The 13,434-nt window shown below is 37.0% G+C and overlaps 1 protein-coding gene across 3 annotated transcripts in view; it reads right to left on the minus strand.

The window, feature by feature from the left end:
- Positions 1-468: 468 nt before the first annotated feature.
- The window catches only part of SPAG9 (sperm associated antigen 9), a 153,843-nt gene continuing 140,877 nt past the window's right edge, over positions 469-13,434 (minus strand). For 2 of the 3 annotated variants that reach the window (XM_065911018.1, XM_065911016.1), the window contains exons 26-30: positions 12,698-12,811; positions 10,831-10,869; positions 9,763-9,939; positions 6,760-6,909; positions 469-4,051 (exon numbers count right to left, since the gene is read on the minus strand). In XM_065911018.1, coding sequence (XP_065767090.1) covers positions 3,936-4,051; positions 6,760-6,909; positions 9,763-9,939; positions 10,831-10,869; positions 12,698-12,811 — 596 coding nt within the window. In that variant the 3' untranslated portion in view covers positions 469-3,935. The remainder of the gene's footprint in view (positions 4,052-6,759; positions 6,910-9,762; positions 9,940-10,830; positions 10,870-12,697; positions 12,812-13,434) is intronic. The other variant, XM_065911017.1, reaches the window with a different exon arrangement.

Consider the following 13,434-nt stretch of genomic DNA (forward strand, 5'->3'; position numbering starts at 1 on the left):
TTAGAGCCCCACAATCTTATAAACAAAGAACACGGCATCAGACTACATACCACTGCACTGGGTTCACACTGTGTACCACATGATTAGTTTTATAATCACCCTTCGTTCCAGTCTCTCTCAAGCAAATGGATCACAATAAGCACACTGTATTAACATCTACATTATAGCCTTCCTCTTATTACTGAGTGATCTGGCAAATGGTATGCCTCAGTATCATGTGTGGGTTGTTACTCAGCATACCCACATTTCTAGAAAGCCTTATTGTCTACTATTCACATTGTCACTTAAACACGTGAGCTAGGCAAACATGTTCTTTATGTATTTCTCACTGCTCACTTTCAGCCAGTGCCAAATCAATCCTGACCCTTGGAATGACATGTTTGATGGGGGATAACTGGGCTTTTCAAATATAAATCAAGATCAGACCCCTGGGAAAAGCAGAAACAAAACAAAACACACTCCTCATACATGTTTCATATACATATTTATATATATATTTCATATACAAAGTTACATTCCGAACCCCAGGGATTCCATAATAGAAATAAATACTGAAATAACTACATTGCCAAATGAGCTTTTTGCTCATAGAAATGAAGCATCAGCCTCTAAAGAAATAGCAAGTGGGATACTCTAGAACCCATTTTTAAGATTATAGAGGCAAATAAAATTCCAAATAAAATGTCTAGGACAAAAGACAAATTCAGACCATAAAACAGTTAAAATAATGTTGAGAAATATACGACAAAATTAATAATAAAAACTTATTTTTTTTTAAAAAAGGAAAAGACATTTAGTGTTACAAAATAGCATAACCCTGTTAGAAAAGCACTTATGATTTCCACATTTCTCTCTTCTCTTCCCTTTACAAACTGGGACCAAAATGAGTCCCTTTCTCAACATGATCAATTAAGAAGAGCCCTAAATCTGACTGAATCCTTTGCTAATGGTCATAATACTCACAAGGAAATAAATATGCAGTTCTACAGCATTTGCAAGACACACGTTCTTTAGGACAGTTACTTATTATGAGACAAGTGTTTTCCTTTGTTTTGTCACTAAGGCAGCCATTTAAAAGTTCTATTCTCAAATGTAGGAAGACCTTTACAAGAAATGAACAACACAGCAACTCAGAGAATGTATTTTAACCTTTTCTATGCAACACACTTCATGTGAAAAGTTATGTGCTGCATATTTTGTGCTCAAAATGTTTCACACTCTCAACAAGCTGTGGTTAAGACATTCATTCCTATTTTAAATTTTAGATCCACATGAGTTAAGAGAAAAACATTCAAAACTGAGTTCCTAAAGAATATTCTCCCTTTGCCTCATAGGGATTTTAACCTGCATTGAGCAGTTAAGTATTAGGTTGATGTATATGATACTGTCATTTTGTAGATCAGCAATGGCTGAATATCAGCAATTTTACATGGTTCAATGACATACATAAGCCAAATATAACAGAATGAGAAAATTCTCAGGTATTCCTTATTTCTTCCAATGGGGGTAATTTCTTCTTACATGGAGAGACCAACCCAAGGTACTCAAGCCTCTTCTCTACCATTGATGTAGTAGCTATAGGCAGTTTAAACCAACCACTCGCTGCTTGCAGAAACTTAGATTTGGGCATTTTCTACCAAAGGTTACCACCTTGACAAGAATATAAACCTACTGTCGGAGAAAAGGTGGAAGTAAAGCAATCTGTAGAAAATATAGAACTGAAATTACAAACATAAAGACAAGCTCTAAAAACAAATTGTATAGGCATTTTTGTACTCTCTCTAGTCCCTGAAGTTTAACAGGGCCACAGACATCTGACAGCTTTAGATAAAATAACTACACACCTATATTCCTTAAGTTAAAGCCAATAAGTTTATAAAGAGCAATAATAAACAACCACTGTAACATGTTTGCATTTTTCATTTTTAACTCCTGATTTCCTAAATTACATTCAGTCATAGAAACATGTAAAAGACTGAAACGTGGGGTCTGACTCTAGGATGTTTACTTCTTGGGATTAAAATTCTCAAACATTTGGCTGTCTCTTTTTTGTGAATTTTATACAACGTTCTCCCAAAACATTTAATGGTATGATTTTTTATTTTAAGGTACTGCCAACAATGGCTCAGATTTAAAATAAAATATCAGTTAAAAACATAACTTATAAGCTATGGAAAAGTGACCTAAGTTTTGGTGGCTTGAAAAAAGTGTCTAAGTAGTTCAAGTTAAAAAATTATCCCTTTCCTAAAGCTTTTACCAAGAGTTTTTTTCCTCCTACTCATCTAAAGTGGGAAAATTGTACTGTGTATAAAATGTGCTTCTAGACACATGTGACCAAATGTATCCAAAGGCCCTCTCTGATGTATTAAATCCTACATACTTTATAATCTAGGCTAATCATCTATATGTTTAAAACATACTGGCGGTACTTTTTACAAATATCTTTCCACTACAGTTCAGAAGTAAAGTACTTGGTCCTTAAGGATGCTGAGACAAACTGAGACCTTTGTTGCTTCCTTATCCTGAAGCAGTCCTTCTGACTTGGGGGGGAGGGGGCAGGGCGGGGGGGGGGTGGTGCCTTTGTTCTGTAAGTTTATATTTTAAATCAGTACTTAAACCTATATTTAGTTTTGCTTAAAGTGATGGATTAAGAATGGTAAATCATACGTTTTCAAGAAGTCTGAGAGGGGAAGAAAAACTATAGCATAATGGTTTTAAAAACTTATTAAACAAGAAAGTCAGTTAAACACAGACTATTTTTCACTCTATTGTGAGTGAAAAGATGTAAAGTCAACTTTTACTTTATGCTATTTTTGCTTTTCTTTCAGTTTTCTTCTTTGAAGATGGCATTTTAATCTCAAAAGGGCATAAAAGCTTAAATTTCATTTATGTACAGAATATCAAGTATGGGCAGTTATATAGTTTTATACAGAACAACAGAAAATACCACTGCTAATCAAATTACTCATTCAGTTCATTAGGCCATACTCCATCACCACTAAAGCTTTACTCTTATTAACTGGTAAGAGCAGTCAAAGAACAACTGGTAAACAAGTGAATTTTTTACATGGAAAAAAGCTCATCCAACCACCACCATCCATTGGTATAAGAAATCCAAACCACAATTTCCTTAAAAAAAAAAAAAAAAATCCTCCATTGCTGAAGTGCATTTTCTAAGCCTTTTAAACAATAAACCTTTCAAATATGTCAGTATGAAAATGAGTGACATCAGTCTCAAAAACAAAAAATCAAGTAGAATATTCAGAAAAGCAGGCCTCATAAACTTTAGAGCTCTAATAAGTCAGAAACAAGAAATTTTTATTTAAATAGTGTAGTCTTAATTTCTTTAATATAAAACCCCCCCGCAAAATCTGATGAAAACAAAGTTTTATATACCATATAAACAAGATTTGTCAGATTTGAAAGTGAAAGTTAGAGTAATTTACAGTTAGCTTTTAGCCCTCTACGGACATTTAGATAAATCTTGATAATCCACCTAACATTAGTTTGTGTCAATTTTATAATACATTGGGAGAAACTTTACTATTGTACTTAATGGTACAGTTTCATATATCAAGTATTTCCATTAATTCCATTATTAGTGACAGCTAAAAAGTGACCCCATCAAATGAAGTAAGTGACATTAACTGTGCAAGAGTAAACCACATCTGGATTGCTTTCTAAAATTCGCCAGTTTGCAGAAAGTAAACATTCTTTGATTTGATAATATACTGAAATTGCCTATAACACTGGTGCAGTAAATCAGCTAGCTCCTGTATTGTTACAGTAGGACAGATTTTATAGCATAAAGTTAACAGAAAAAAATGCTCACATATTATGTGGTGAAACTTATTTCACAAAGAGACCATTAAATAAAGGGAAAATAAACCATGCAGAAGAGATGGCTTCCCTGTTGCCATCTGTTTCCTATGGGTTCACTCACTACCATACATCACTTGCCACACTATCAAGTGACTCCTTTCTGCTTTGGCGACAGAAGGTTCAAGTGGAAGATCCTCTCCAAGAAGCTCTGATTCTCCACCTTCATCACCTGGTAGATGATAAGGAGACTCAGATTAGGGACAAGATCGAAGGTGTAGGCTGATGTACATCAGACTCATGGTGAGTCCATTTGCAGCACACATAAAACTTGCCTGATGCCCATTTCAGAGAACACAGTAAAAGAAATGCCATGAGTCAGAATCTTCACTGTCTCACTTCTGCAAAGGACTACTGAGATCAATTTCTCATTGTTAAAATATTACAGGATATGAAAAAAGAAATGGAACAAAAAGTATCAAATTCAATTTTAAAAAAGCATGTGCGTGCACTGCTAAGTTGCTTCAATTGTATCCGACACTTTGTGACCCTATTGACTGTAAGCCCACCAGGTTCCTTTATCCATGGGATTCTCCAGACAAGAATACTGGAGTGGGTTGCCAGGCCCTCCTCCAGGAGATCTTCCCAACCCAGGGATCAAACCCACAGTTCTTATGTCTCCTGCATTGGCATCTGGTCCTTTTACTACTAGCACCACCTGGGAAACCCTTTAAAAAAACATATTTACTATTAAAATCGACCTATGCTTTAAGATAGGCTTCCCAGGTGGCTCAGTGGTAAAGAATCCGCTTGCCAATTCAGGAGTCATGGGTTCAATCCCTGGGTGGGGAAGATCCCCTGGAAGAGGCAGTGGCAACTCACTCCAATATTCTTGCCTGGAGAATCCCAGGGACAGAGGAATCTGGCAGGTTACAGCCCATAGAGTCACAAAGAGTCAGACACACACACACTTCACATGCTTTAAAACAAATTCTGCTTTTCAGGCTGGATTGCCTAGAGATACTGACAAACATAGTTAAGCAATTTTTACATTCCAACTACCACGTTGCAATGGAAGAAAAAGTTCCAAAAATCACCCAGCCAAATGAAGACCATCTCTATAAAGGTATTCTCCATTCCTATTGACATCACCGTTGCTAAATTTAACATTAAAAATCCTGCCTTTAAAATGTGTCAATAAGCCTTTTACATCAACTCTCCTGCTGTGGCTCGCAGGCTCAGTAGTTGCTCCTTAGCATGTGGGATCTTAGTTCTCCCACCAGGGACTGAACCCACATCCCCAGCATTGCAAGGTAGATTCTTAACCACTGGACCACAAGGGAAGTCCTAATGTGACCTTAAATTTTATATTCCTTTTTTTTTTTTTAACAGAATTTATAACTGAAGTATTTGTCACCAGTCTACAACATTATATTCCCTAAAGCCTTATGTTTAGAAACTATGTCAATCATTGTGATTTTAGGCCAGTGCAAAGGGTTTCTTTATTTATAACAAGTAAATATATGTATCAGTGCTTTATAGTTTACAAAGCACAACACTTTCATAATCATCAATTCTCTGTATTTTCTTTTAAACTTCTCTGGTCAATTCTTAGATCCCTTCATAAACTCTAATGATTCTTTAAATGGAGTATTAAAACAGGGTTCTATCCTAGAATCTTTTCTTCTGGCCCCTACATATTATTGGGTGAACTAATCAACCCCTGTGATTTTCAGCACCACTGTATGCCAAGAGTCCCCATATTCCTCCCTCCTGAGATATAAAACCCTTATACCTAAAAGCCCCATGGACTTCTTCCACCTAGACAACTCCCAACTACCATGTGCTCCAAGGTCAACATGTCCAGCACCTGTCCTCATTCCTCTCCCTCCACCAGATCTGCTGCTTTTGTTCTGAGAGTCCTTACTGCTAAGTAAATAGATCACTCCCTCTTTCTTCACACGGTTAGTTACCAATTCCCCATCACTGGGCTAGTCTACTCCTACTGTTACTACCTTATTCATTTACTTTTTCCTAACCCATTTTCCTACCTCTAGTCTTATATCTCCAATCCATTTACACACAAATATAATCATATTGCTCCTCTAAAGTTCTCCAATAATTTGCCTTTGCTTTAAAATATAAACTCCTTAATTAGGTATATAAAAGCCTTTCATAATCCAGACCCTTCCCTTTCTAGATTGATCTGTGGTCAGATTTATACTTGCTTCTACTCCATGCTCTAGTCATTTTAAAATAATTTTTCTTTAATTAAGGCAGTTTCACATTTCAAGCTATCTCTTACCTTGAAATGCCAGTCTCCCCAGCCTTCCCCCTATCATCCCCAACCCAATTCTTCAGGCTCATGCCCTTCAGTGCTGAGTCATCTCAAGCATCATTTCTTGATTTCCCTCTTCTCCTACTCCAAGAAAGAACGGACTACTCTCTATCAGAGCATCTGTAACACTGCAATTTATTGACATGTTCTGTAATTTATTGGAGGGAGACTTTGTTTTTGTATCTCATGCACACAGCAGATAATTAATGTTTATGAGAGAATGAACAAATGAAATGAATTTGGTTGTAAACAGCACTTTATGAGATATTTTTATTTCTTCACTTTGCAGGTGAAGAAACTGAGGTTCTGGGAGCTTGAATGATTTCCCTAAGGTCTTCTGACTCCATAAGCTCTTCACATACACCTCAATATACGACAAAACCCTGCTATTTTCTAATGCTCCTTCAAACAAACACACCTTGGTATAAAAAGAAAAAGAATTATGGAAGTAGCAAAAAAAAAAAAAAGAAAAGAAATATAAAATCCAAGTAAAGGGTTCAAAGAAAACCTTAGAAATCACATATCCGAGTTTCTTGTTTATGGTGAGTGAAAATCCACATCACAGAACAGTAGGAACGGAGCCCACAGAACCAATGACCTACCCATTCGGAAGTCAATGTAGCCCTCTCCCCCACTGATGACAAGCACAGACTTCAGGGGTGTCTGGACGCCAGGCTCCTGTGCAGACGGCCCTGCTTTGTCAACTGTCAGATCGGTACCACTGCCGCCACTCTGTGGGCTGATGACTTGACCTGTTTATAGGGATGCAAGCAAATATTATTCATCAAGGATCAGAGTGGGAGAGACTCATTTACTCCTGAGTATTTTCAGAAAACTGAACAACATAATAAGTACATTCTAATAAAAGCCTCTGCATGATAAGAAAACATCTATAAGGTCATGAAAGCCCACTCTGAAATCAAGGTAAAGCTATTTTGTCCCAAAGCACAAACACGTCTAGAATCCAGTATGAGAACTGTATATTGCTCAGCTGGTCTTAGCTGTCTGCTTCAGGCTATTATAACCTACATCATTTTATCTGAGGGGTAGTGAAAAGATCTCTCCTCTGTCAGGGTACAAATGCGTTTACATAAGAGACTGAGAAAAGTCTTCAACTTAAGCCTTATGAATTTGGATATTCAGAATTAATATCTGAGTTAATTTCAAATCCATAAGTTAAGTTATTAGCTGCTCAGTTGTGTCTGACTCTTTGCAACCCCATGGACTGTAGCCTGCCAGGCTCCTCTGTCCATGGGATTCTCCAGGCAAGAATACTGGAGTGGGTAGCCATTCCCTCCTCCAGGGGATCTTCCTGACCCAGGGATTGAACTCAGGTCTCCTGCATTGCAGGGAGACTCTTTACCATCTGAGCCACCATGTGAAAACTCAAATGCAAAGGTTTTCTCATATTTAAAAATAATACATATGACTTTAAATTTAGATGATGCAAATAAAATGACTGGTTAATACATAATTCTAACATTTATGTTTTAAGATATAATCTTTAAGTATGAAATGACAGAAATCTTGAAATATTATTCACACTATAATCTCTATGAGCATGGAGTAACTTCTTGCCAGATCTGCTATTTTTTGATCAAACTATACAGACCATCCCTCGAGATGCTACCAGGACATAGTCCTGTGATACACTTTATAAAAAATTATGTTATGTTGGACATGGACAGGATAGTTTTAATGAACTAGATTTTTATGTATATGTATAAATATTAACAAATCTCAAAAATGAGAAACAACTTGCAGAATAATATATGTGCAACATAAGACTTAAGTTCAAAAATATAAAAAATACTATATATTATTTATAGATATGTCCCAATGTGGTAAAAATACAAAAACATGGGCAGAAGAATACATGTCAACTTCAGGATAGTGGTTATAGATGAGCAGAAAAGAGGGAAGGGAGTAAGATTAGAAGAATATAAAGGAGACTCAAATGAGTCTCAATGGCATTTTTTTTTTAAAGCAAGAAAAGCCTGTAACCAGCAATACCACTTCTAAAAGTTTATTTTGAGGAAATAATCATACAAAAATATTACACATACACTTCAGGAAGCTCATTACCATGTTGTTAAGAATACTGAATAGCTGGTTAGGGTACTATGTGCCAGCTAGGTACACTTAATCACTTAGTCTTTGGAACATCCTCAGGAAAAAGTATGGTGGCTAATCTTATGTGTGCCAACTTGGCTAGGCTCCATACATTTTTGTCAAACTCCAGTGTAGATACTACTGTGATGGTATTTTTTAGATATAATGAACATTTAAATCAGTGGACTTTTGAGTAAAGCAGATCACTTACCATAATGTGGGTGGGTCAATCGTTTGAAGGCCTTAAGAGAAAAAGATATGTCTCCCAAGGAGAAGGGAATTCTGCCTCAAGGCTGCCTTTAGATTTAAACTGTAAACACTAACTCTTTTCTAGGTCTTCAGCCTGCCCTGAAGATTTCAGTCTTACCAGCCCCCATAATCACATGAACCAACTCCTTAAATTAAATCAATCTCTCTCCCCACAGCATCCTTCTCTTTCTTCCTCTTTCTCTCCCTACCCCACACTTTTTTGGTTCTGTTCCTCTGCAGAACCCTGACTAATACACTGAGAGAACACCATGTCAAATGTCACATAGCTGCTGTGGCAAAGCCAGATTTAAACTTTGTCTAACTCCTAAACTTGCATCTTACAGGGAAAAAAAATAATCCAAAATCCAAAACACAGATCCTGCTTACAGATGATCAGCAACATCATTTAGTATTCTCAAGGGACATTTTCCACTGGACATCATAACCGCCACTTTTCTTCTAGATGGTGCTTTATAGTTCCCAAAGCCCTTTCATTAATCTTTACAACAAATAAGGTTGGTTGAACAGCTATTAGTCACACCCACTTAGGAAATAAAGAAACGAGTATCAGAGGTTAAGCAACTTGCTCGACACAAACACCAAGTGGCAGAGGCCCAGACCCCCAGACCACGTTTGTCCTTTGCCATGACTCTGATAGAGGTATGAGGGCACATTTCCCATCTCTTCCTGAATAGAGCCTTGATGACAGGGCTTCTTAGACATCTCCTTTATGAGGTCAAAACGACTCTTGGTATTCTGCAGTGACAAAACAATACTACTGCTTTTCAAAAGTGAAAGAAGTCTCTTAAATAAAATCAAGTTTGTTTTTGGGGTGGAAGAGAGATTATAAATAGCTTCTATCAAGTATCTCTGTAGCACTTTATTCATATCTCCATTATAGACCATTTCAAGGATTATGTTGGAATTATCTGTAATTCCAGTACTGAGTATTAGACTGGAGAGAGGGACAGACAATTACAGTTGGTCCTTGAACCATGCAGGAGTTGGGGCACTGACTCTCTGTGTAGTCAAAAATCTGAGTAAAATTAATAGTCAGCCTTCCATATTCACGGTTCTTACATGACCACAATCTGTATCCAAAGATTCAACCAGCCATGGAATGATGCAGTACTATGGTGTTCACTACTGAAAAGAATCTGTATAAATGAATCCATGCAGTTCAAATGCACATTGTTCAACAGTCAACTGGACATGCAACTTCTCAATAGAATACTCTAACTCACCTGGGACTGCCACAAAGAATTTCACAGCATCCCTGTGCCCATGGAAGCAAAGCTGTGCATGGGCCATTGAACAATAGGGTATAAATGTCCCTGGCGTCACTTTATCACTGTTTTCATCACCATATACTCGAATGACACTTCCAGGACGATTTCCCGATGCTCCTGATGTTTTATTCGCTGCAACAGAAAAACCAAACACCAAATATTTTCCCCTAGAAAATAGTAATGATGCAAGAGGTTACTGGTTAATCCTTATATTATCTAAAAGCTACAGCCAGTTGAGATAAAACAAGAGCAGCAATACCAATTCAAGACAAAGCTGGAAAAAAAGAGATATATAGCATGCTAGTTATTTTTAAGTATCTTAGTATATGGAGTAGGGGATTTTGCCAGTCTAGCACTAAGTTTACTTTCTAAACACATCTATTAATTAAAAAATCATTTTAGTTAAAACAGCTTTCTCAGGTAGATCCATTTGGTTTTTTAATCCTCATTTTAGAAAACTAACCAGTTATATAGCTTAAAGTAAACAGGTTTATTTTTAGGCAAAATTTTTATACTTTATCTTTTCATTTTTCTCCCTTGTGCTAAGTATATTTCCCTTGTGTGACGGTAAAAAGCTGAGCTTAAAAGGCTCCATCCAGTACAATAAAATAGCTTTTATTTACACCAGACTGATGGTTGGTTAAATTATTTTAGAATGACCAGACTCACAAAACACCCCATTCCATGTGCCAGTAAGTGAATGAAAGAAACATGATTGGTAACAGAGTAAACAATGTAGATTAATGACAGTTTTCAGAGAGGTTTCGTGTTTTTATTGGAGGGAAAACAAAGTCTGACAGAAATTTCAGCTGCAACAAAAGATGATAAATAGACTAAGCTGCTGAGCAGTAGTTCGTGGCCATGTAACAAACATTAAAAAACAAAAGAACACCTGCTGCAATGCAGTGATTGCAAGTGGATGACATTTAGGAACATTCAAGAGGGTATCTAGAGACGTGAGAATGGCCTCACGGTGGCCATGAGAAGCCGGGAAGAAGAGTGTGGCTCAGGATCTGGACTTACCCCTCAGCCCCAGTAAGCGTCCCTGGTGGAGGATTACGGCTGAAGTGAGAAAGGAGGAGAGGGGACATGGAGAGGTGCGTGACAGGGAGGAGGAGGGTTACTGTGAGCTGCCACTCTTCGCATATTCTATCTGGCAACTCAGGAGCTCAACGCTCCTAACTAAATAAACAAAATCCAACTTGGTATAATACCAAGCAACATACAAAGTTCTTACCAAAGCCTCTGAAGAACATCGCTGCTCAAAAAGGACAATTTTATTTACTGTGATTTTGCTTTTCTTAATTATAAAGCAATTTCAATGAATAAGAACTTACTGGGGAGCATTTCCTAAATGCAAATATTCCCCCCTTTTCTTGAAGAAATCCTATGCAAATGACTATGCCAAAATGGAACTCTCATCTATAAAGAACTGAAATGAACTCTGGAGATCCTGGAATCTTGTAAGATATAAGTGGTCTAAACATGTAGATTTATAAGTAGTTGTCCAGTGGTTAAGAATCTGCCTTTCAATGCAGGGGACACAGGTTCAACCTTTGGTCAGGGAACTAAGATCCCACATTCTGGGGGCAACTAAAGAAGCCTGCATGTTGCAATGAAGACCTTGCACAGCCAACATTTTTTTAAAAATTAAAAAAAAAAAAGGACTCCCCTGGTGGTCCACTGGTTAGGAATATGCCTGCCAATGCAGGGAACGTGGGTTTCATTCCAAGTTGAGAAGATTCCACATGCCATGGGGCTACTAAGCCCTGTGCCACTGAGCCCATCCCTGGAACTACTGAAGCCCAGATATGCTAAAGCCTGCACTCTGCAACAATGAGAAGCAATGAGAAGCCCAGGCACTGCAACTAGAGAGTAGCCCCTGCTTGTCATGACTAAAAAAGCCCACACGCTGCAAGGAAGACCCAGCGGAGGCCCCAAAAATAAATTAACTAATTAAATTTAAAAAATTTTAAAGAAAATACAGCTAGGATTAAGAATTTAGGTTCTTTAGGGAATTCCCTGGCAGTCAAATGGTTAGGATTCTATGCCTCCACTGCTGGGGACCCAGGTTCTATCCCTAGCTGGGGAACTAAGATCCTACAAGCCATGCAGTGTCAGGGAGAAGAAAAAAAAAATTTAGGTTCTTTAAAGGCTCAAAATGTAACAACATCCAGTCTTCCTCCTTTCTCCTAAAAATTCTGGTGTGTTTATTACGTTATTTTATGGTAATATTTTCAAATCGTTTTAAATTCTGATGTGTTTATTTATTAAATTACTTTATGGCAATTTTCTCAAATCCTGCCCATGAATTCTGCAACACAAAATCACTTATATAATGAGTGATCAATGTAATGGAACACAGTACGAAAAACATACGAAGTACATTTTGTTCACATTCTTTTCAAATACAAGATAGCTTATCTCTAACACAAGTCAGTGTTTGATGACGTCCTAAGTAAAAAATGTCTCCCATAGCTCATAAGCTAAATGGAATATTCTAAACTAATTGCCACAGAGGTGTGAAAAACTAGGATATTAGGTAGTTAGGAAATGTTTCTGGATACTAGCATAATAAGGTTGAAAGAAAAACAGACTTTGACCATTATTTAAGGAAATAGGATTGTGATTCCCAAAATGAGAAAAACAGTTTTTCAAAATGAAAAACTTTTAACTGTAAATATTAGTCCTGATACATTTGCTAGAGTTTGTAGGTTCCACAGAAAGAGTGAAGGAACAATAGTTAGATCTTTGCCATCAGCTTGACTTTCTGAATTACCACAGGTTTGCCAATTTAGTTCTATGATTTAGCTCAATTCCTTCCACTTGAATTTCAGACAAGGCTACTCCCCACAACTCTTCTGTGACAGTTACCTAAAAATGTACTTACTTTCTGTCAATGGGATGGAGATAATGACACCATTTCCTGTTCCCACCCACAAACGATTACAAGACACCATAAGCGCTGTGATCCTCACAAAAGAAAAGCCCAGTTTTCCAGTACCTGTATGGAAGGAGGGAAAACATTTTATTGAAAAGACAGAGCAGATGATGTTTTAGGTTCCAAGTCCCTCAGAGCAGCTGGACTAATGTAATAGAGAGGATTGTGACCAGAGCTGGTTGGATATTTCCAGAAGTCACATCAATCAAGATCAACTCTCATTTGACTTTATTATCTATCAATTAATCTGACAATTCATGGCTATCATCTATCAATCAATATCATCTGACGATTCACGGCTAAGAGAAAAAGAAAACTCTAAAAGCGGCTAGCATTATACCATCATTCAGAGGGAAGATGATGTGGATTAGGAGATATGATGCAGAATTTACTTAAGGACCTGCAAAACCAAGCCGAATAAATCAAAATACAAAACAAAACCAAAAAAAGCTCAACAAAAACAGTCTATTAGATTGGGGAAATTAAATGTTCTTCTGTTTTATAAGCTTTACAGAGTTCTTGTTTGCCTTAAATTTCTTGGCATAGGCTAAGAAATGATCTTTGCTAACAAAACCTATATTCTTTCCTTTTTATATATTTGGATCTAAAGTAACTTAGAAGAAATTTTAGGACACCATATGCATATAATATAGGGAGAATTAATGCACTTTTCAATTTCAAGGGAA

The sequence above is a fragment of the Muntiacus reevesi genome, chromosome 18 (genome assembly GCF_963930625.1).
Source record: "Muntiacus reevesi chromosome 18, mMunRee1.1, whole genome shotgun sequence".
Classification (NCBI taxonomy): domain Eukaryota; kingdom Metazoa; phylum Chordata; class Mammalia; order Artiodactyla; family Cervidae; genus Muntiacus; species Muntiacus reevesi.